This window comes from Lactuca saligna, chromosome 7, assembly GCF_052625555.1.
Source record: "Lactuca saligna cultivar CGN05327 chromosome 7, ASM5262555v1, whole genome shotgun sequence".
In the NCBI taxonomy this organism is placed as follows: domain Eukaryota; kingdom Viridiplantae; phylum Streptophyta; class Magnoliopsida; order Asterales; family Asteraceae; genus Lactuca; species Lactuca saligna.
The window spans coordinates 176,291,029-176,317,426 of NC_136423.1; the positions used below are offsets into that span (position 1 = coordinate 176,291,029).

Sequence of the window (26,398 nt, forward strand, 5' to 3'; positions counted from 1 at the left end):
TGAGAAGAAAGGGAGTTGGGATTTGGAGGATATACCCCCATTTCCCGGTGATTGGTTGGAAGTTGATCACTTTGATTCGGTTGTTGCGCATAAATATGAGATATTGTTTGTTTATAGAGATGTTACAGGTTTGCGACATGAGATTGTGTATGATGTGCTCTATGAGACGTGGAAAGATTTCCAAATAGCTGAGGATGATAGATATAAACCAATTGCCGTGTTTCCATTCTTCGAAACTCTATTGCCATGTAGTAAGTCTCGTGCTTTTGGTGTTAAATGTAAGAAATAATGACTTACTTTAGTTTGTTTGTTTATTATAACATCTTTTATCATCCTTTGGAAAATCTACCTGATTATAGCTAGTAGTGTTACTGAAAGAAAAACCAATATTACCGTTGCAGTTGAATAGATTTTTCAAAGTGTAATGCGTTTCATAGGAATAAAATTAAAAGTAGAGAAATATTTTTGGGTGGATTTTCAAAGTATAATGTTGTAATAAGAACAGATAAATGAAAGTATAATAGTGTTTTATGCATTCAACCCTTTTATTTATGATCATGTACTACTAGAAAGTGTTTTAAAGAGTCTATATTTCAGTTCCTGACCTTTTTATTGGTACATTGACTGATTGACAGATAGCCACCGGCAATGAAGAACAAAAAGGCAAATACTTGTTAGTTGTTACACCATGGTAATGTTTAAATTACAAAAACATAATTTAATTTTAATTTTAAAAGATTTTTCTTCCAAACATTGCTTTGTTAGACATGATATGAGTTTTTCTTGGTTGCAGATCCGCAGGAAGGAAGGTTACTGGCGGCAGTGGTGGCGGTTTTCTTAAACTGTGTGTGAACTTTGGTTATGTTTTCTTAAACTGTGTGTGAACTCTGGTTATGCATCTGTCGTTTGCTGTGTTTGAACTTCTTTAACTATGTGTCTTTTTAGTCAGCTCGTGTTGCAATCTAGACCTAATCGAAAGCATACTTTACCAAATAATCGTGAATCAATCACATTTTCATCCTCCTAGCTATAGTGTCGATTTCTAAAGGAAAAAACCGAAAACCGCAATCTAATTGGGAAGTTTTTAGTAAGCTAACGATAACAGGGAAAAGCCACAGGAAACACTTAAGCGATTACCACCGATAGTAGCGAAGATATTGTGATATCGAGAGTCGATGAAGTTGAAAACGACGGCGTAAATTGGGCGCTTGCCTTCCTGTTGGTGACACCATTGAAACTAGGGCTGACAATTCTCGACACGACCCGCGACACACCATTGAAACTAGGGCTGACAATTCTCGACACGACCCGCGACACGACATGAAATGAATGGGTTTGTGTTGAGTTTTTCAACCCACCAACCCGTTAACCCGCCAACACGCCAACTCGTTTATTAAATGGGTCATATAGGAGTTTCTAAAAAAATTAACGGGTTGACCGCCAACCAGTTTATATTTTTAATAAAAAATTATTTTATTTTTAAATGTATTTAGGTATTAAGTATTAATATTTAATAAATATTATATAATATATACCATTGATTCATAAACCATTTAACTATTTTGGCAATTTCACTCGTGGTGGATGACCTAAGGTCGTAAGTCGTAACCAATAAACGCTAAGTCTGTAACCATTTTGCCCATTTTCCCTAAATAATAATCTCAAAATCAAATCGTGTATGAGCGTATCTCCCTCTTCCATACTTCCAGTCTTTTGATCTCCCACAATCCCACTCTCCCCTCTGTTACTATGTGATTGAAATCAGGTATCGAAATGGTGTTGGAAACTAAACAGACACATAGTTAAATCGAACACGACACGATTGTCAGACTTAATTGAAACTGCACTACTACAACGGAGCGAGCGACAAAGAGGAAAAAAGTCAACCGTGCTTGTTAAAACGTTCTCTGAGGTAGACAAAATAGAAAATATCTCTATATTTATTTTTCGTTTCGAAATACTCCTATTATCCTTAAAAAAATAAAAATAAACATACAACAATACCCATATCCATACCACAAATAGAATAAGGGAAAGTTAGATAGCCTTGCTTCCCATCCCATTGAAGACCTCCAACAAGAAAAAATTGCGCCAAACAAAAAATAAAGCAAAAAAGTAACAAACAAATATATATATATATATATATATATATATATATATATATATATATATATATATATATATATTGGAATGATCATTTGAGAACCCATAGTTTTCTGAGAACCCGAGAACTAAAAGTCATCCGTTAGATAAAAAAAAAGGATGATCAAGATACTTTTTGGCATTATTGTAAATAAATGAGAAAGTAAATGAATAGGGGTACTGAAACAAAATGGAATTGGGGGTATTTTAGGGATATAGATATTGAACCCGTTTAGAGAACGTCAATCCAGACACCTCGTTTCGAGTTTTGATGATGATACCTTATGGTGGATGATTCCTCTATAAACCCTTACATGATTGCCATGGAGTTCGTCAATCTCCCCTAGAAAACACATCACCGCCATCACCTCCTGTAAGACCTACACCATCACGATTGTCTCCTATAAATCGACGATCTCTTCTCGTTTCTCCCTACATCGGTATACTTATCTTTCAGTCAAAGATCTTCCACATCAGCCTCCCTTCCTCCCCGTCGACCATCAACAATTCATCATTAATGACACGGTTAAGGTAATTTTATTTTGATCATTGAATTTTCTAGTTTTTTTTCCTGAGATCCAAAAATGACAACTAGGGCATATATCAGGTTTCAAAGTTTTGAATTCTCTACCTTGCATTCTGCATATATCACGTTTCAATTGATCGATTTAATTCTGTGGATCAAATGATCTAATCCATGCCTGAGTCTCCTTCATCTCCTTGAATGGAAACATTCTCCACTCAAGGTTCGGATATGGTTTCTGTAACGCCCGCAGATTCGGGATTATCAATTTAGAGACGCTAAGCGTCGAAAATGACTTTCTAATGGAAGATTATTAAGAAGGAGCAATATTAACTAAGTTTTAGTAGTCGTGACAAGGATTCCGAATATATAAAGAATGCCGAAATCTGCATTATGACGAAGAAGTTATGACTTGTCGAAATTTCGCAATAGAACCAGCCCGACACAACGCGACGTAAATAGTGAATTTACGATAGAGAGATGTTTGGCCTTAGTGATCTGAAGAAAAGTTGTAGAGTATGTTAAACTAAGAGCGTGCATAAAAAGAACATCCAAATCTGACTTCGTACGAGGAAGTTATGATTTTTCTAAGTTTCAGTTTAACGGTATGCACCCCAAAGTTCGAATATGAGATCGACTGGTTTCTAGTCGAAAAAATCTAAACGAGAATCGAAGATGTCGTCGATAGTAGTGCAACAGAAGAAAGATAGACAAAAACGGACGTTAGATAAAGAAGTTATGAATTTCTAACGAAGTTTTCTTGTCCCGGCCTACTAAAAATAATATAATAAAAATAAAGTCAAAATTTGCCGATAGAGTCTAAACGAGAGTTGTAGAGCATAATCTCACCTTCACGTGGATATAAAGAACGTCGAAAATGGAGCTCGTATGTGAAAGATATGAATTTCTGAAGTACGAGGCATGCTTACCAAAGGGGGAATGGCCCACGTTCAAATGGGGAACGCCCGCATTCGGAGCCCAGAGCCTATCCCGTCGCATGTCAAGTCTAAAGTTTGTAAGCCATGACGCATGGTGGAACGCGCTGCGTTCATCCACGGAACACGTTGCGTTCATTCAGGGAATGCGCTGCGTTCGAGACCAGATTCACCCTATAAATAGATCACAAGGGCAACCGAGTTTGGTTGCCAAATTTCTTCTCTCTCACCTTGATTACCTCGTTTTACGTGCAAGCTATATCCCCGAAGCCTCGGTATCAATCCCGACACCCGAAGCAAGTGCCGAAGCCCCGAAGATCCTGAGAAGTAATGTTTCCGAGCAGAAACTCTGCCCGCGAGAGGCCCAGTTTTCAAGGAAGCATCCTGGTTTCACCGAAGAATTCTACATTTAGAGTCGTAGTGCTGTTCGATCATTATATTATCATGTGAGTGTGTAGTTATTTTCTTCTAACACATAGATATGAAGTATTTGCTATGAAGTACGTGCCATGTGTTTGTACATTGTTTGTTTACTTGAGATGGATGTTAAAATAATGTTTTATATAGGTTTTAAAAGATTTAAAATGTATATGTGTTTGCATCTACAAATATGTTGGGTCGAATATGGGTAGATGAAATAGTTGATGTCAGACGAAATAATAAATATTTTTGAACTCAATGTGTTCATTAAGTATATTTGAACTCTATGTGTTCACTTGGTGTTTTTGAACTCAATGTGTTCATTAAGTATTTTGAACTCTATGTGTTCACTTGGTGTTTGAACTCAACGTGTTCATTAAGTATATTTGAACTAAGTGTTCACTAGATGTTTTGAACTTATGTGTTCATCAGGTATTTTCGAAGTGAGTGTTTAATAGATATTTTGAACTATGTGTTTATCAGGCATTTTCGAACTATGTGTTCATTAAGTATTTTTGAACTAGATGTGTTCACTTGGTGTTGTTGAACTGAGTGTGTTCACTAAGTGTTTTAGAACTAAGTATTGACCAGATGTTTTGAATTAAGTGTTCACTAGGAGTGTTTGACTTTGTGTCAATTCCTTAGGTCAATCCTTAGGAATTAAATGAATAAAGGATAGTTGATTCTTAGGGTAAATCCTTAAGAAATAAAGGAGATAATGGGGATGGGTAATTTGGATTGATTTATTGATAATTTAATATAATAATTATATTATTGTGGGTCGAAAACCCTATATGTTCACCAGGCTCCCAAGCCTGACCCACTCAGTTTTCTTTGTATTACAGGTAATGGCACAAGAGTATAAGTTGGTTGACTTGACGAGAGATTTTAGATTATATACCGGTAGTTGTAAATAACTGCTGTAAGGTTAAATTGTTGTGTTTATGCTTTTTGGTATGTATCGAAACATGACATCCCGAGGTTTTATTATTTAATGAAAAGTACATTCTATTTGAGAATTTTTTTGATAAAGTTTTATCATATTTTGATTCGAAACAAATTCCACAACTGTTTTCTTAAAAAGATTACTCTGATTTTAAAACAAAGCATAAACAAATCGGTCCTTTCTGGCCGTGAAAATGGAGATGTCACAGTTGGAATGAGAGTGTTAGTTTAAGCGAACTAGGAATTTGTAGAGTTTCTAGACTTAAACTTAGAATGCTAAGTGATGATTGTGAGATGAGTGTCTACCATACAAATAATCATGCTAATAGGAGAAACCGGCCCTGCCCACACTCAATGAGATACAGGCCCTGCCCACACTCAGCTATTATGAGATTTGGGCCCCACCCACACTTAACTAGTATGAGATACGAACCCCACCCACACTCAGCTACTATGAGATACGGGACCCGACCACACTCAACTATTATGAGATACGGGCCCTGCCCACACTCTATGAGATACAACCCCCACCCACACTCTATGAGATAAGGGCCCCACTGACACTCAGCTACTATGAGATACGAGCCCCGCCCACAATCAATTACTATGAGATATGGGCCCCGCCCGCACTAAACTAGTCATGAAAATACATACAAGTACCACACATACTACCCGTATAACTAAACATATAAATATGTACCATATCAACTATCTATGAGATACGGACCCCGCCCACACTCACATTCCTAACAACAGATACAAGTATCACACAGACAATAATGAGATACCGGCCCCGCCCACACTCAGCTACTAACATATCACAAATACAGATCGACCTTGGTGCCTTAGACCCGTTTCTACTGGAAGAGGACTCACCTCACACTGTTGAAGTCTCGCGAATAAATCTAGGGCTGCTGGCTAACATATCCCCAAGCTGTCAACATCTAACAAAACCCAATTAACCATTTGGGCTTCCTATACATAACTCTAAAATCCCCACTTGGGGTAAAATGACCATTTACCCCTAACCTAGCTTGGTCCAAGATTAATGCCCAAACTCATACTCTGAAGGCCCAAAAGTAAATAATCAACCAAGGACCAACTATGGCCCAATTTTCCAAATTGGGCCCGAGCCTGTCGAAATCGGCCTTATCGTAAAGCCCAATCCAATTATTCTAGTCCATAGTTATTCTTGGATAACCCATCAATAGTCCAAACATCTAGGCCCAACAGAAAAGGCCCGACTCAAAACCCAACACAATTAGGGATTTCACATGAAATGACGATTAAGGTTGACTGTTCTCACTTAACCCATTAAGTCTATTATTCCACTAAGCCAACATACAATGGAATTGGCATAAGTCATAACTTCAGTCTATTGGTTCAAAGCGGGTCCCGACACTCCAAAACTAACATTTTCTAAAATTAGGGTTTTCAACCCAATCACAAGCTAATGAAGTCCAAGATCAAGCTATTGAGCGAATTAGGGCTCCACTAGGTCAGGTACCACCCACTACCACCTCGGGTAGCAGTGTTCAGCAGCAGGCGGCGGAAGCCACCATTTCCAATGGTGGTTGAGGTGGTTCCTGCCCATAAATTGCATAAAAAAAACTTCACACATGATATACACACACAAACAACCACCTCCTATGGTGGCTGGTGGCGGCAAAGGGGTGGCAGAAAACAACAATGGGTAGCAGCCACCACCTTACGTGGTAGTGGTGGGCTTTCCCTCGTTTTTCCAGCTAGATAATACACAAAAAACTCTAAAGAATACTATACAAGTGTATATATACACAAACACATAACGTCCGACCACCTTCCAAGTGGCTGACGTTGCCAGAATATAGCAGAAGTGGTAGCCAACGGGTGACGGCAGCTAAGCCGTCATACACGACCTCGAACCACCAAAAAAAACAATGGAGAAGAAGAATGTTTTGCGACTAGCTTACCCGGTGGCTCCGACAGCTCACGACCCACACACGACGACCTAGTTCCATTCCGATTCGACGACTCATCGGGTGCCCATGACATCTCCGACAGCAGCGTTGCGTTTGGATGGTGGATTAGCTTTACGGCTGTGCTAAGATGGCTTCCAAGGATGGTGGCAGCTGAAGATGCTACAAATGTTGGTGGCGGTTGGAGTGTTGCGACTTAGGTTTACGGTTTAGGTGATCCATTAGAAGGGAAAAAGATGGCACCGATTTATGCCCGTGTCCTCCTTCAAACATCAGAGCGTTTTTACAACTTCAACCCCTCCTCATAAGATTTATTTTCAAACTAAGCCCAATATTTACCCTTTAGCCCCTGATTCCATAAAATTCATTTCATATTAGGTCCAAAACTTACCAAACAGCCCCTACTCTACAAATTGTTTTCAACTGAAGTCCCTATATTACCATTCAGCCCCTTAGCCTCCAAAATCTCTTCAAATTAAGTCCCAATAATTTACCAATCAGTCCCTGCCTTCATAAAAATTTACAAACCACTCCAAAACTTACACTTTTAACCCTAAAGTTCTAAAATTGTGACAATGGACTCCTCGAGACCAACACCTTGCTATATTATTATTGATTTTAGGGCTGCTATTCATTCATCAATTTGTTTACTTATATATTTATGAAACGAGATGTTACATAAAAAATAATATCCCAGAATCCTCAAACATAGTCTCGAACAGATGTGTACAATCAAGTCGGCAACTTCCCGCGATCCTGAGAAGTACCTGAAACACATAACACACAACATGGTAAGCACGAAGCTTAGTGAGTTTCCCAAAATACCACATATACAAATAATAAGCCTTTCATGGATATAACTCGGCATGGACCCTACAATGTCATGCATCTCGGTGAAGACCTTCTAGTCTTACAGCTCGGTGTGGACCCTCCGGTCGTGTATCTCAGTGAGGACCCTCCGGTCTCACAGTTCGGGTTGGATCCTCCACTCCTATATCTTAGTGAAGACCCTCCAGTCTCACAACTCGGTTTGGTCTCTACGGTCTGATCTTAGTAAAACACAGAATAACATAACATATATCACAAAGACAAAATGCATAATATTACATAACTCAATATAAGCACATAGGATCCTCCAGTCGATAACTTAAATAAGACCCTCTGGTCACTTAGTATTACCACTCAGGTAAGTATAGTGAGAAGACTGACCTCAGAAGTAAGCGAGTAGATCTAGCACCATTACCTCTAATAAGCAAATTGTAATAACCACTTGATATGCTTAGCTAACTCCTCCACTAAATATCAAAAAGGTGAAAAGACCATTTTACCCCTCCATGGTCTTTATGGTCCACAGTTGACCAAACCCTAAAGTCAATGAAAAGTCAATGCTCCAGTCAACAGTCCATGTTGACTAAACTCGTCGAGTGCATCAATGAAACTCATCGAGTTCCATCATTTTCTCGGGAATATCGGGAAAATCCAATTCAACTCGTAGATTTGTCTCATAACCTTGCTGAGTTTTAGAGCGTACAGTCCATATAGGAAAAACCCTAGCCGACTCGTTGAGTTGGCTCATGCACTCGCCGAGTCCCCCTAACCAACTTCTCATTCAGACGATTCTAGGCAGAATTAAGGTCCCAAACTCTAGATCTAGCCTCACAAGGCTAAAATACCACGTAAAGTTGCAAGCTTTACATTCATGTATGTCATCTAGGACTCGAAATGCCAACATAAGCTCGATATAGGGTTAGATGCATGAAAGCTTGACTCTAGCTTAATAAAGCTTGGATCTTTAGGCTTATAAGACCTCCTACAGTCCAGATCTGATGTTTCAATCTCATGACATGCTCAAGTGACTCAATAATCAAAAGATGGACGGGAGAAAACCCTAAAACTCCCTAGAAAGACATCTAACAAAAGAAATGGTGAAGATGGTAGCTTTTTACCTCCAAACTGAAGTTAACATTGAAGAACACTGGATCCAGAAGTCCATACATGATCAAATCCATGTTGCTCTCCAAATCTCCTTCCAAAAATGCACAAGAACACTCAAATTAGTCTCTCTCTCTCTCTCTCACACACACAAAGAGTGGAATTGGTCTAGGGTTTCTCACAGAGCTCTAAGGTGGAAAGGGAGGCATATATGAAGGCTTAAGGTCCTTTAAATAGGACACAAACCTTGAAAATTAGGGTTTTCACTTAGCACCTACTCGTCGAATTGGGGTCCTCCAACTCGTCTAGTAGACTCTAAAAGATCATGCGGCCATTAACTCCTTTACTCGGCGAGTTGGGGTATCCAACTCGTCGAGTTCCTCTGAAATAAATAATGTAAATAATTAAATCTTATACCTGAGAGTCGCGATGTTACAGGACACGTATGTGACAACAACCAAATAAATTCTTGATTTATTTCAGATAGAGAATATTAAAACCCTCATTGCATACATGCGGTATTTAGGCAATTAATCTACTTGCACAATCCAGTAGGAGCCAAGGTGCCTTCTGACATCATGTTAATGTTATAGTTTCAATAGCGAATTAATGGAAAAACCTTTTTCTTTAGTTTGTCCTTACCAAAAATTTAACAATGAGAGTATATACTTGTTCGGGAATACCCATAAAGAAAATGTGAACAATTGGCTCAATGGAAAGAAGCCAAGTATGCTAATCTGCTCGTGACTTTGCCGAGTCAGTTACATAACTTCTATGTGAACACGTGTCGAGTCAGTTACATAACTTCTATGTGGACACGTGCATTATGAAGCGGTGTGAAGTTAATGCATGCATTTATGTTGCATTTATAAGCGTGGCTAAGAAAGGAAATGTGCATCGCGATCTCGGCTTCTCTCAGGAGGAGAATAGTCGGAATCTTCATCTAGTAAGTGGTATGATCTTTCTAATACCATGTTTCATTTTTAGTAGAGCAAGCTTAATTGGTATCTAACATGCCCCAATATCCTGATTCGTTAATCAAACTACTTGTTTACTCGATAGAAATTGAATTTTGATTAGAAATGATGATGATTAGCGAATTGTGATCACTTGGTTCTTGACTCAGCTGGGATCATATGTATGCTTGATCTATATGTTTGCAACTCAATATACTTTTCAAATTTGGAATTTCTTGATTTGGCCGAAAATTGATAATGATCAATGGGGGGAGGGAAGGGGGGGGGGGGGGTTGATCACATATGTCATTATTGAATCACTTGGGGTTCTTGAACTATCAAATTCCCTTGTTAATTTGGAAAAAACTCTTGTTGAAATCGTAATCATTAGTGGAATCGGAAAGTCAAGTGTCACGATGACAAAAACATGCGATTTTCGCACCCGATATCCATAATTGAATTATGATATAGTGACGATCGTCTATGATGGTAATATGTTTTCTCTTTTATTTATTTTTTTCTCATATTGCATTTTTAGTGAAATTGAAGTTACTCGGATTTGAGTCCCCAAAGTATAAAATGCATATTTATGTAGGCAAGTCTCAAATCCCCTTGTTAATTTGGAAAAACATCTTGTTGAAAATCGTAATCATTAGTGGAATCGGAAATTCAAGTTTCACGATGACAAAAACATGCGATTTTCGCACCCGATATCCTTAATTGAATTATGATATAGTGACGATTGTCTATGATGGTAATATGTTTTCTCTTTTATTTTTTTTTCTCATATTGCATTTCTAGTGAAATTGAAGTTACTCGGATTTGAGTCCCCAAAGTATAAAATGCATATTTATGTAGGCAAGTCTCAAATTTTTTTTTTATCAAATTATGTTCAACTATCATATATTTTTCCCATTTTATACATCAAAATTGGTTTTAGACATGAATTATACATCCATGTTTTAATTTATTGCTAATCCTTCCTCAATTTATGCATCCATAAATTAGTAAAAATTCTGTAACAAAATAAAAGATTGTTTTATTAAATTGGTGAAAATAAATTCCATTGCATAAATTAGTAAAAATACTAAACACGGTTGCATAAACATGCAATCAACCCTATTAACATAATTTCTTTTTCTCCAGAGGGTGCACTAAAACATCAACTTTATTCCAGCTTCTCTGCCCATGTCATATTGTCATGCATACAAATATTAAAATATTGATAAAAATATTCATTCATGTATTGCAGATGAAATTCTGGTTCTCTTCAATGGAGGAGCTATACAGTAAGCTAAAGCGTGTTTCCAATGGTACTTGGGAAGATGTGGAGTCTGACATGGGAGCCTTCGAGAACATAATGATCAGACTTCCCGTTAAAAACATATTAATCTTCAAATCCATCTCAAAACTCTGGTACGATGTCATGTCCACAAACTATTTCATCAGCTTACACCATCGTTTGTCCAAAAAAAACACCAAATTTTTGGCCTTCTATGATCCCGGTTTGCTGCAAGACGGAATTGTTCGTGGAATCCATCTGATGGAATCCAACGGGACTTACACTGAATCATACACAAACATTCCCGGTTTTAGAAATTTCAATCACCCGCTTTTAATCTCTTCTTTCAATGGTCTAATTTGCTGCATAAGTAACGTGAGAACATACCGGATGTTTCATGATATAGAGTTACGCATCTGCAACCCTGCCACTCGTGAAGTCGTGATCCTCCCTAACAGCCACATGTCTGTCTACATGCCCGTTTTCGGGGTTTTATATTCGACCAGATACCATATATACAAAATTTTCAAGTTTTTCGGTGATCCGATTCATTTTGAAATATATTATTCACAATGTGAAGTTTATTCTTCGGAAACGGGAAAATGGGAACTACTTGGAAGAGTTCCTAAACATCCAGTAATGAAACCTATGCGTACATTGGCCTCAAATCATGTCTGCATAAACGAAAAGTTATATTGGTTTGTTGCGTATGACGATGAGTTTGATATCCCTTCTTCGATTCTTATGGTTGATATGAATTGTAATTTTAAGGAAATCCCACTTCCAGCCGAAGCCGAAGTCTTGGTCTTGATCGAGTTACTTGGTCGGCTTTGTTTTCTGGATTGGATCGATGGGGATTTTTATATATGGCTTTATGATGAGAAGAAAGGGAGTTGGGATTTGGAGGATATACCCCCATTTCCCGGTGATTGGTTGGAAGTTGATCACTTTGATTCGGTTGTTGCGCATAAATATGAGATATTGTTTGTTTATAGAGATGTTACAGGTTTGCGACATGAGATTGTGTATGATGTGCTCTATGAGACGTGGAAAGATTTCCAAATAGCTGAGGATGATAGATATAAACCAATTGCCGTGTTTCCATTCTTCGAAACTCTATTGCCATGTAGTAAGTCTCGTGCTTTTGGTGTTAAATGTAAGAAATAATGACTTACTTTAGTTTGTTTGTTTATTATAACATCTTTTATCATCCTTTGGAAAATCTACCTGATTATAGCTAGTAGTGTTACTGAAAGAAAAACCAATATTACCGTTGCAGTTGAATAGATTTTTCAAAGTGTAATGCGTTTCATAGGAATAAAATTAAAAGTAGAGAAATATTTTTGGGTGGATTTTCAAAGTATAATGTTGTAATAAGAACAGATAAATGAAAGTATAATAGTGTTTTATGCATTCAACCCTTTTATTTATGATCATGTACTACTAGAAAGTGTTTTAAAGAGTCTATATTTCAGTTCCTGACCTTTTTATTGGTACATTGACTGATTGACAGATAGCCACCGGCAATGAAGAACAAAAAGGCAAATACTTGTTAGTTGTTACACCATGGTAATGTTTAAATTACAAAAACATAATTTAATTTTAATTTTAAAAGATTTTTCTTCCAAACATTGCTTTGTTAGACATGATATGAGTTTTTCTTGGTTGCAGATCCGCAGGAAGGAAGGTTACTGGCGGCAGTGGTGGCGGTTTTCTTAAACTGTGTGTGAACTTTGGTTATGTTTTCTTAAACTGTGTGTGAACTCTGGTTATGCATCTGTCGTTTGCTGTGTTTGAACTTCTTTAACTATGTGTCTTTTTAGTCTGCTCGTGTTGCAATCTAGACCTAATCGAAAGCATACTTTACCAAATAATCGTGAATCAATCACATTTTCATCCTCCTAGCTATAGTGTCGATTTCTAAAGGAAAAAACCGAAAACCGCAATCTAATTGGGAAGTTTTTAGTAACCTAACGATAACAGGGAAAAGCCACAGGAAACACTTAAGCGATTACCACCGATAGTAGCGAAGATATTGTGATATCGAGAGTCGATGAAGTTGAAAACGACTGCGTAAATTGGGCGCTTGCCTTCCTGTTGGTGACACCATTGAAACTAGGGCTGACAATTCTCGACACGACCCGCGACACGACATGAAATGAATGGGTTTGTGTTGAGTTTTTCAACCCGCCAACCCGTTAATCCGCCAACACGCCAACTCGTTTATTAAATGGGTCATATATGAGTTTCTAAAAAAATTAACGGGTTGACCGCCAACCAGTTTATATTTTTAATAAAAAAATTATTTTATTTTTAAATGTATTTAGGTATTCAGTATTAATATTTAATAAATATTATATAATATATACCATTGATTCATAAACCATTTAACTATTTTGGCAATTTGACTCGTGGTGGATGACCTAAGGTCGTAAGTCGTAACCAATAAACACTAAATCTGTAACCATTTTGCCCATTTTCCCTAAATAATAATCTCAAAATCAAATCGTGTATGAGCGTATCTCCCTCTTCCATACTTCCAGTCTTTCGATCTCCCACAATCCCACTCTCCCCTTTGTTACTATGTGATTGAAATCAGGTATCGAAATGGTGTTGGAAACTAAACAGACACATAGTTAAATCGAACACGACACGATTGTCAGACCTAATTGAAACTGCACTACTACAACGGAGCGAGCGACAAAGAGGAAAAAAGTCAACCGTGCTTGTTAAAACGTTCTCTGAGGTAGACAAAATATAAAACATCTCTATATTTATCTTTCGTTTCGAAATACTCCTATTATCCTTAAAAAAATAAAAATAAACATACAACAATAGCCATATCCATACCACAAATAGAATAAGGGAAAGTTAGATAGCCTTGCTTCCCATCCCATTGAAGACCTCCAACAAGAAAAAATTGCGCCAAACAAAAAATAAAGCAAAAAAGTAACAAACAATATATATATATATATATATATATATATATATATATATATATATATATATATATATATATATATATTGGAATGATCATTTGAGAACCCATAGTTTTATGAGAACCCGAGAACTAAAAGTCATCCTTTAGATAAAAAAAAGGATGATCAAGATACTTTTTGGCATTATTGTAAATAAATGAGAAAGTAAATGAATAGGGGTACTGAAACAAAATGGAATTGGGGGTATTTTAGGGATATAGATATTGAACCCGTTTAGAGAACGTCAATCCAGACACCTCGTTTCGAGTTTTGATGATGATACCTTATGGTGGATGATTCCTCTATAAACCCTTACATGATTGCCATGGAGTTCGTCAATCTCCCCTAGAAAACACATCACCGCCATCACCTCCTGTAAGACCTACACCATCACGATTGTCTCCTATAAATCGATGATCTCTTCTCGTTTCTCCCTACATCGGTATACTTATCTTTCAGTCAAAGATCTTCCACATCAGCCTCCCTTCCTCCCCGTCGACCATCAACAATTCATCATTAATGACACGGTTAAGGTAATTTTATTTTGATCATTGATTTTTCTAGTTTTTTTTCCTGAGATCCAAAAATGACAACTAGGGCATATATCACGTTTCAAAGTTTTGAATTCTCTACCTTGCATTCTGCATATATCACGTTTCAATTGATCGATTTAATTCTATGGATCAAATGATCTAATCCATGCCTGAGTCTCCTTCATCTCCTTGAATGGAAACATTCTCCACTCAAGGTTCGGATATGGTTTCTGTAATGCCTGCAGATTCGGGATTGACAATTTAGAGACGCTAAGCGTCGAAAATGACTTTCTAATGGAAGATTATTAAGAAGGAGCAATCTTAACTCAGTTGTAGTAGTCGTGACAAGGATTCCGAATATATAAAGAATGCCGAAATTTGCGTTATGACGAAGAAGTTATGACCTGTTGAAATTTCGCGATAGAACCAGCCCGACACAGCGCGACGTAAATAGTGAATTTACGATAGAGCGATGTTTGGCCTTAGTGATCTAAAAAAAAGTTGTAGAGTATGTTAAACTGAGAGCGTGCATAAAAAGAACATCCAAATCTGATTTCGTACGAGGAAGTTATGATTTTTCTAAGTTTCAGTTTAACGGTATGCACCCCAAAGTTCGAATATGAGATCGACTGGTTTCTAGTCGAAACAATCTAAACGAGAATCGAAGATGTCATCGATAGTAGTGCAACAGAAGAAAGACAGACAAAAACGGACGTTAGATAAAGAAGTTATGAATTTCTAACGAAGTTTTCTTGTCCCGGCCTACTAAAAATAATATAATAAAAATAAAGACAAAATTTGCCGACAGAGTCTAAACGAGAGTTGTAGAGCATCATCTCACCTTCACGTGGATATAAAGAACGTCGAAAATGGAGCTCGTATGTGAAAGATATGAATTTCTGAAGTACGAGGCACGCTTACCAAAGGGGGAATGCCCCGCGTTCAAATAGGGAACGACCCGCATTCAGAGCCCAGAGCCTGTCCCGTCGCATGTTATGTCCAAAGTTTGGAAGCCATGACGCACGGTGGAACGTGATGCGTTCATCCAAGGAACGTGTTGCGTTCATTCAGGGAACGCGCTGCGTTCGAGACCAGATTCACCCTATAAATAGATCACAAGGGCAACCGAGTTTGGTTGCCAAATGTCTTCTCTCTCACCCTGATTACCTCGTTTTACGTGCAAGCTATATCCCCGAAGCCCCGGTATCAATCCTGACACCCGAAGCAAGTGCTGAAGCCCCGAAGATCCTGAGAAGTAATGTTTCCGAGCAGAAACTCTGCCCGCGAGAGGCCCAGTTTTCAAGGAAGCATCCCGGTTTCACCGAAGAATTCTACATTTAGAGTCGTAGTGTTGTTCGATCATTGTATTATCATGTGAGTGTGTAGTTATTTTCTTCTAACACATAGATATGAAGTATTTGCTATGAAGTACGTTCTATGTGTTTATACATTGTTTGTTTACTTGAGATGGATGTTGAAATAATGTTTTATATAGGTTTTAAAAGATTTAAAATGTATATGTGTTTGCATCTACAAATATGTTGGGTCGAATATGGGTGGATGAAATAGTTGATGTGAGACGAAATAATAAGTATTTTTGAACTCAATGTGTTCATTAAGTATATTTGAACTCTATGTGTTCACTTGGTGTTTTTGAACTCAATGTGTTCATTAAGTATTTTGAACTCTATGTGTTCATTAAGTATATTTGAAGTAAGTGTTCACTTGATGTTTTGAACTTATGTGTTCATCAGGTATTTTCGAAGTGAGTGTTTAATAGATATTTTGAACTATGTGTTTATCATGCGTTTTCGAACTATGTGTTCATTAGAGGATTGTGTTCATTAAGTATTTTTGAACTAGAGGTGTTCACTTGGTGTTGTTGAACTGAGTGTGTTCACTAAGTGTTTTAGAACTAAGTATTGACCAGATGTTTTGAATTAAGTGTTCACTAGGAGTGTTTGACTTTGTGTCAATTCCTTAGGTCAATCCTTAGGAATTAAATGAATAAAGGATAGTTGATTCTTAGGGTAAATCCTTAAGAAATAAAGGAGATAATGGGGATGGGTAATTTGGATTGATTTATTGATGATTTAATATAATAATTATATTATTGTGGGTCGAAAACCCTATATGTTCACCAGGCTCCCAAGCCTGACCCACTCAGTTTTCTTTGCATTACAGGTAATGGCACAAGAGTATAAGTTGGTTGACTTGACGAGAGATTTTAGATTATATACCGGTAGTTGTAAATAACTGCTGTAAGGTTAAATTGTTCTGTTTATGCTTTTTGGTATGTATCGAAACATGACATCTCGAGGTTTTATTATTTAATGAAAAGTACATTCTATTTGAGAAATTTTTTGATATAGTTTTATCATATTTTGATTGGAAACAAATTCCACAACTGTTTTCTTAAAAAGATTACTCTGATTTTAAAACAAAGCATAAACAAATTGGTCCTTTCTGGCCGTGAAAATGGGGACGTCACAGTTGGAATCAGAGTGTTAGTTTAAGCGAACTAGGAATTTGTAGGGTTTCTAGACTTAAACTTAGAATGCTAAGTGATGATTGTGAGATGAGTGTCTACCATACAAATAATCATGCTAATAGGAGATACCAGCCCCGCCCACACTAAATGAGATACGGGCCCCTCCCACACTCAACTATTATGAGATTTGGGCCCCACCCACACTCAACTACTATGAGAAACGAACCCCACCCACACTCAGCTACAATGAGATACGGGACCCGCCCACACTCAACTATTATGAGATACGGGCCCTGCCCACACTCTATGAGATACAGCCCTCACCCACACTCTATGAGATACGGGCCCCACTGACACTCAGCTACTATGAGATACGGGCCCCGCCCACAATCAATTACTATGAGATATGGGCCCCGCCCGCACTCAACTAGTCATGAAAATACATACAAGTACCACACATACTACAAGTGTAACTAAACATATTAATCTGTACCATATCACCTATCTATGAGATACGGGCCCCGCGCACACTCAACTACTATGAGATACGGGCCCCGCCCACACTCACATTCCTAACAACAGATACAAGTATCACACAGACAATAATGAGATACCGGCCCCGCCCAGACTCAGCTACTAATGTATCACAAATACAGATCGACCTTGGTGCCTTAGACTCGTTTCTACTGGAAGAGGACTCACCTCACACTGTTGAAGTCTTGAGAATAAATCTAGGGCTACTGGCTAACATATCCCCAAGCTGTCAACATCTAACAAAACCCAATTAACCATTTGGGCTTCGTGTACATAACTCTAAAATCCCCACTTGGGGTAAAATGACCATTTACCCCTAACCTAGCTTGGTCCAAGATTAATGTCCAAACTCATACTCTGAAGGCCCAAGAGTAAATAATCAACCAAGGACCAACTATGGCCGAATTTTCCAAATTGGGCCCAAGCCTGTTGAAATCGGCCTTATCCTAAAGCCCAATCCAATTATTCTAGTCCATAGTTATTCTTGGATAACCCATCAATAGTCCAAACATCTAGGCCCAACAGAAAAGGCCCGACTCAAAACCCAACACAATTAGGGAATTCACATGAAATGACGATTAAGGTTGAGTGTTCTCACTTGACCCATTAAGTCTATTATTCCACTAAGCCAACATACAATGAAATTGGCATAAGTCATAACTTCAGTCTATTGGTTCAAAGCGGGTCCCGACACTCCAAAACTAACACTTTCTAAAATTAGGGTTTTCAACCCAATAAGATGGCTTCCAAGGATGGTGGAGTAGCTTTACGGCGGTGCTAAGATGGCTTCCAAGGATGGTGGCGGCTGAAGATGCTACACATGTTGTTGGCGGCTGGAGTGTTGCGACTTAGGTTTACGGTTTAGGTGATCCATTAGAAGGGAAAAAGATGGCACCGGTTTATGCCCTTGTCCTCCTTCAAACATCAGAGCGTTTTTACAACTTCAACCCCTCCTCACAAGATTTATTTTCAAACTAAGCCCAACATTTACCTATTTGCCCCTGATTCCATAAAATTCATTTCATATTAGGTCAAAAACTTACCAAACAGCCCTTACTCTACAATTTTTTTTCAACTGAAGTCCCTATATTACCATTCAGCCCCTTAGCCTCCAAAATCTCTTCTAATTAAGTCCCAATAATTTACCAATCAGTCCCTGCCTTCATAAAAATTTACAAACCACTCCAAAACTTACACTTTTAACCCTCAAGTTCTAAAATTGTGACAATGGACTCCTCGAGACCAACACCTTGCTATATTATTATTGATTTTAGGGCTGCTATTCATTCATTAATTTGGTTATTTATATATTTATTAAACGAGATGTTACATAAAAAATAATATCCCATAATCCTCAAACATAGTCTCGAACAGATGTGTACAATCAAACCGGCGCCTTCCCGCGATCCTGAGAAGTACCTGAAACACATAACACACAACATGGTAAGCACGAAGCTTAGTGAGTTTCCCAAAGTACCACATATACAAATAATAAGCCTCTCTTGGATATAACTTGGCATGGACCCTACAATGTTATGCGTCTCGGTGAAGACCCTACAGTCTCACAGCTCGGTGTGGACCCTCTGGTCACGTGTCTCAGTGAGGAACCTCCAGTCTCATAGCTCGGGTTAGACCCTCCAGTCCTATATCTCAGTGAAGACCTTCCAATCTCACAACTCGGTTTGGACCCTCCAGTCCGATCTCAGTAAAACACAGAATAACATAACATATATCACAAAGACAAAATGCATAATATTACATAACTCAATATAAGCACATAGGATCCTCCAGTAGATAACTCAAATAAGACCCTCCGGTCACTCATTATTACCACTTTGGTAAGTATAGTGAGAAGACTCACCTCAGAAGTAAGCGAGTAGATCTAGCACACCACGAACAATCTAGACTCCGCCTACATAATATAATTACCTCTAATAAGCAAATTGTAATAACCACTTGAAATGCTTAGCTAACTCCTCCACTAAATCTCAAAATGGTGAAAAGACCATTTTACCCCTCCATGGTCTCTATGATCCACCATTGACCAAACCCTAAAGTCAATGAAATTCAATAGTCCATGCTCACTAAACTCGTCGAGTGCATCCATGCAAATTCCATCACTTTCTCTGGAATATCGGGAAAATCTAACTCAACTCGTCGAGTTGTCTCATCAACTTGCCGAGTTTTAGAGCGCACAGTTTATCGAGGAAAAACCCTAGCCGACTCGTCGAGTTGGCTCATACACTCGTCAAGCCCCCTAACCAACTTATCATTTAGACGATTCTAAGCAGATTTAAGGTCCCAAACTATAGATAAAATACCACATAAAGTTGCAAGCTTTACGTTCATGTATGTCATCTAGGACTCAAAATGCCAACATAAGCTCTATATAGGGTTAGATGCATGAAAGCTTGCCTCTAGCTTAATAAAGCTTGGATCTTTTGGCTTATAAGACCTTCTACAGTCCAGATCTGATGTTTCAATCTCATGGCATACTCAAGAGACTCAATAACCAAAAGATGGACGGGAGAAAACCCTAAAACTCCCTAGAAAGACATCTAACAAAAGAAATGGTCAAGATGGTAGCTTTTTACCTCCAAATAGAAGTTAACATTGAAGAACACTGGATCCAAAAGTCCCTCCTTGATTCAATCCGTGTTTCTCTCCAAATCTCCTTCCAAAAATGCACAAGAACACTCAAATTAGTCTCTCTCTCTCTCTCTCTCTCTCTCTCTCTCTTTCTCTCTCTCTCACACACACACACACAAAGAGTGGAACTGGTCTTAGGTTTCTCACAGAGCTCTAAGGTGACAAGGGAGGCGTATATGAAGGCTTAAGGTCCTTTAAATAGGACACAAACCTTGAAAATTAGGGTTTTCACTCAGCACCTACTCGTCGAGTTGGGGTCCTCCAACTCGTCGAGTAGACTCTAAAAAATCACGCGGCTATTAACTCCTCTACCCGGCGAGTTGGGGCATCCAACTCATCGAGTTCCTCTGAAAATAAAGAATGTAAATAATTAAATATTATACCTGAGAGTCGAGATGTTACAGGACACGTATGTGACAACAACCAAATAAATTCTTGATTTATTTAAGATAGAGAATATTAAAACCCTCATTACATACATGAGGTATTTGGCCAATTAATCTACTTGCATAATCCGGTAGGAGCCAAGGTGCCTTCTAACATCATGTCAATGTTATAGTTTCTATAGAGAATTAACGGAAAAACTTTTTTCTTTAGTTTGTCCTTACCAAAAATTTGACAATGAGATCATATACTTGTTTGGGAATACCCATAAAGAAAATGTGAACATTTGGCTCAATGGAAAGAAGCCAAGTATGATAATCTGCGCGCGACTTTGTTGAGTCAGTTACATAACTTCCATGTGAACACGTGTCAAGTCAGTTACATAACTTCTATGTGGACACGTGCATTATGAAGCGGTGTGAAGTTAATGCATGCATTTATGTTGCATTTATAAGCGTGGCTAAGAAAGGAAATGTGCATCGCGATCTTGGCTTCTCTTCGGAGGAGGATAGTCGGAATCTTCATCTAGTAAGTGGTTTGATCTTTCAAATACCATGTTTCATTTTTAGTAGGGCATACTTAATTGGTATCCAACATGTCCCAATATTCTGATTCGTTAATCAAACTAATTGTTTACTCGATAAAAGTTGAATTTTGAGTAGAAATGATGATGATTAGCGAAATGTGATCGCTTGGTTCTTGACTCAGTTGGGTTCATAAAGTAGAATATGTGTATGCTTGATCTTTATGTTTGCAACTCAATATGCTTTTCAATTTTGGAATTTCTTGATTTGGCCGAAAATTGATGATGATCATTGGGGGGAGGGAAAAGGGGGTGGGGGGGGGGGGGGGATCAAATTTGTCATTATTGAATCACTTGGGGTTCTTGAATTATCAAATCCCCTTGTTAATTTGGAAAAACATCATATTGAAATCGTAATTATTAGTGGAATTGGAAATTCAAGTTTCACGATGACAAAAACATGCGATTTTCGCACCCGATATCCTTAATTGAATTACGATATAGTGACGCTCGTCTATGATGGTAATATGTTTTCTCTTTTGTTTATTTTTTTCTCATATTGCATTTTTAGTGAAATTGAAGTTACTCGGATTTGAGTCCCCAAAGTATAAAATGCATATTTGTGTAGGTAAGTCTCAAATCCCCTTGTTAATTTGGAAAAAAATCTTGTTGAAATCGTAATCATTAGTGGAATCGGAAAGTCAAGTGTCACGATGACAAAAACATGCAATTTTCGCACTCGATATCCTTAATTGAATTATGATATAGTGACGATCGTCTATGATGGTAATATGTTTTCGCTTTTATTTATTTTTTTTCTCATATTGCATTTCTAGTGAAATTGAAGTTACTCGGATTTGAGTCCCCAAAGTATAAAATGCATATTTATGTAGACAAGTCTCAATTTTTTTTTATCAAATTATGTACAACTATTATATATTTTTCCCATTTTATACAACAAAATTGGTTTTAGACATGAATTATACATCCATGTTTTAATTTATTGCTAATCCTTCCTCAATTTATTCATCCATAAATTAGTAAAAATTCTGTAACAAAATAAAAGATTGTTTTATTAAATTGGTGAAAATAAATTCCATTGCATAAAAAATTGCGCCAAAAAAAAGTCATCCGTTAGACAAAAAAAGGATGATCAAGATACTTTTTGGCATTATTGTAAATAAATGAGAAAGTAAATGAATAGGGGTACTGAAACAAAATGGAATTGGGGGTATTTAAGGGATATACATATTGACCCCGTTTAGAGAACGTCAATCCAGACACCTCGTTTCGAGTTTTGATGATGATACCTTATGGTGGATGATTCCTCTGTAAACCCTTACATGATTGCCATGGAGTTCGTCAATCTCCCCTAGAAAACACATCACCGCCATGACCTCCTGTAAGACCTACACCATCACGATTGTCTCCTATAAATCGACGATCTCTTCTCGTTTCTCCCTACATCGGTATACTTATCTTTCAATCAAAGATCTTCCACATCAACCTCCCTCCCTCCCCGTCGACCATCAACAATTCATCATTAATGACACGGTTAAGGTAATTTTATTTTGATCATTGATTTTTCTAGTTTTTTTTCCTGAGATCCAAAAATGACAACTAGGGCATATATCTGGTTTCAAAGTTTTGAATTCTCTACCTTGCATTATGCATATATCACATTTCAATTGATCGATTTCCTTCTATGGATCAAATGATCTAATCCATGCCTGAGTCTCCTTCATCTCCTTGAACGGAAACATTCTCCACTCAAGGTTCGGATATGGTTTCTGTAACGCACGCAGATTCGGGATTGTCAATTTAGAGACGCTAAGCGTCGAAAATGACTTTCTGATGGAAGAGTATTAAGAAGGAGCAATCTTAACTAAGTTGTAGTAGTCGTGACAAGGATTCCGAATATATAAAGAATGCCGAAATCTGCGTTATGAAGAAGAAGTTATGACCTGTCGAAATTTCGCGATAGAACCAGCACGACACAACGCGGCGTAAATAGTGAATTTACGATAGAGCGATGTTTGGCCTCAGTGATCTAAACAAAAGTCATAGAGTATGTTAAACTGAGAGCATGCATAAAAAGAACATCTAAATCTGACTTCGTACGAGGAAGTTATGATTTTTCTAAGTTTCAGTTTAACGGTATGCAGCCCAAAGTTCGAATATGAGATCGACTGGTTTCTAGTCGAAACAATGTAAACGAGAATGGAAGATCTCGTCGATAGTAGTGCAACAGAAGAAAGACAGACAAAAACGGACGTTAGATAAAGAAGTTATGAATTTCTAACGATGTAACGACCCAATTTTCACATCAAATTTTTTTTGTTTAAAGACGTTACTTTAGAAAATATTAATAATTAAAACATCATTTGATCATCCATAATATAAACTGAACCATGTCTGAAAACCAAAACATACAACTAATCAGAATATCAGAGTATCAATCCCAGTAAAGCTCGTAAATGCGGAAACCGAAGAGGGTGTGTGTGTGTGTGACATGCTGCTACCGCGCCGGCTCCTTTCCCCTAGCTGAGGAGGTACCTGAAACCAAAACTGAAACCGTAAGCACAAAGCTTAGTGAGCTCCCCCATAATACCCCATACCATACAAGCATTTAACAAATAACATGCAATTAGGAGATACGGGCCCCGCCCACACTCGTGAAGATACGGGCCCCGCCCACACCTCACTTTCTGAGAGATACGGGCCCCGCCCACACTCGTGAAGATACGGGCCCCGCCCACACTTCGCTATCTGGGAGATACGGGCCTAGCCCACACTCCATTCTCGGAGAGATACGGGCCTCGCCCACACTCAACCGCCAACTCTTATCATACAAGTATTATACAGACAACAAGTATAGACAACTCTATCATACTGACATATATCATAATCAACTCAACTAAGAGATACGGGCTCAGCCCACACTCTAATACTAACGTCTCGTCTATACGGGCCGGCCTTGGTGCCTTAGACCCGTTACTACTGGAAGGAAACTCACCTCGAAATAGCTGCTGGTCTGTGTGGGAATTGATCACCTACTACTGCTGCTGCTGCTCTGGAAACTCCTCGGCTGTAATTCCCACAATATACTTAATCATACACTGCTAACTGTCCTTTGGGTAAAAAGACCATTTTCCCCTGGTCTAGCCCTAAGTCAAATTCAAAGTCAACTTTTAGTTGACCCGACTCGCCGAGTGGATCTCCAGTCGCCGAGTCCCTGTCCAGACAACTGTCCTGGGTCCCTGATTCTACTCGTCGAGTTGGGCTATGACTCGACGAGTTCATCTTCTAAACTGACCTTCAACTCCTTCATCCTACTCGTCGAGTTGTATGAACAACTCGTCGAGTTCATCTTCATCCGAAGAACACATATGCTAAGACTCGCCGAGTTCTATGAACAACTCGCCGAGTCTGTTCTTGATCTATGAAGATTGCCTTGGACTCGCCGAGTCAGGGCATTGACTCGCCGAGTCCTAACATGGGTGAGTTCAGCTCCAAACTCACCGAGTCACCCCCTGTGACTCATGGCTCAACTCGACACATCATGAAGGGACCAGTCCAGTGACTCGCGACCAGACTCGTCGAGTCACATATACGACTCGCCGAGTCGCAGCCATGCATCCAACAAATACGCCGATTTGCTCAATTCCAGTCCATGCCATTCACAGATCTGGGCTTCTAGGACACAAATCACACGTAAAGTTTCCAACTTTACGTGTAGATATTCACCAATATGGATTTTAAGGCTCAAAGTGCACCAAAAGAGGTAGATCTAGGGCTTTCATGCAATATGACCCCATAAAGGCATTAGATCCAAGCTCCAGGGACTAAATCATGCCTAGATCTAAAGGCTAACAACTTATTACAACCCACAAAGCACAAACAAGCATGGGGAAGAGCCCAAGAAGGACTCCTATGAAGCTAAAAGAGATTACAAGCCTGAAAACAGGGGGGAAACGAGCTATACCTCAAGGAAAACGTTGGGATGACACAAAGATGCCTGGTCTCCTTCTCCTCTTCTTGATCTACTCTTCTTTCTCCTCAAAATCTTCAAGAACACTTCAAAAGCACTTCAATCTCTCAAGGAAATAAGGGAAAAGTGAGGTTGGGAGTTCTGGGGGTGAATGGGGACGAGGTTGGGGCGGAATGAGGGTTTAAATAGGGTGCAAACCCTTGAAATTTAGGGTTTCATCCAGCAGCGGTGACTCGCCGAGTCCGGGATATGGACTCGCCGAGTCGCCAACTTAAACGTGTCCTGAGTCTCGTCCCTACTCGGCGAGTCGGACCTTATGAATCGCCGAGTCCAAGGCTAAAATAGGGAAATGCTCAAATAAAATTCACATACCGGAAACCAAGTGCTACAAATCTCCCCCACTTATTTTAGATTTCGTCCTCGAAGTCTGCTGCTCGATCCTGAAACAGCTCGGGGTAATGCTCCATCATCTCGTCCATTGGTTCCCAAGTCCATTCCGAACCCTTTTGGTGCTGCCATTGCACCTTTACTAGTTCTACCCTCTTGTTTCTCAAAGCCTTTGACTTCCTGTCAAGTATTGCGACTGGGCGCTCAATGTAATTCAAGCTGTCATCAACCTGAATATCCTCCAACGGTACTACCGCTGAATCGTCCACCAGGCACTTCCGCAGCTGTGAGACATGGAAAGTGCTGTGGATCTGACTGAGCTCGGCTGGCAAATCCAGCCTATACGCCACCCTGCCCACCCGGGCTACAACCCTGAACGGACCGATGAATCTTGGGCCCAACTTGCCCCGCATCCTGAATCGAATGACACCTTTCCAAGGTGAGACTTTCAGAAGAACCATATCTCCCACCTGGAACTCCAAGTCCGAACGCCTCCTGTCGGCGTAGCTCTTCTGCCGACTCTGCGCAGTCTGCAGCCTACTACGGACCTGCTGGATCAGCTCAGTCGTCTTGAGCACCACTTCGGTGCTCCCTATGACTCGCTGACCGACCTCGTCCCAACAAATCGGGGTCCTGCACTTCCTGCCATATAACATCTCAAAAGGAGGTCGATCAATGCTCGCATGATAACTGTTGTTATACGAGAATTCCGCTAACGGAAGATACGTATCCCAACTGCCCCCAAAATCTAGAACACATGCCCTAAGCATGTCCTCAAGAGTCTGAATCGTCCTCTCGCTCTGCCCGTCAGTCTGGGGATGGAAAGCGGTGCTGA

The 26,398-nt window shown here is 38.9% G+C and overlaps 1 protein-coding gene across 1 annotated transcript; it reads left to right on the plus strand.

The window, feature by feature from the left end:
* Positions 1–648: 648 nt before the first annotated feature.
* LOC145007472 (F-box protein At5g49610-like) lies at positions 649–12,260 on the plus strand. The gene is made up of 4 exons (XM_078966404.1): positions 649–673; positions 794–844; positions 2,600–2,673; positions 11,064–12,260. Exons 1-4 carry the CDS (start codon positions 649–651, stop codon positions 12,258–12,260), a joined length of 1,347 nt encoding a protein of 448 aa, XP_078822530.1.
* The last annotated feature ends 14,138 nt before the right edge of the window (positions 12,261–26,398 follow it).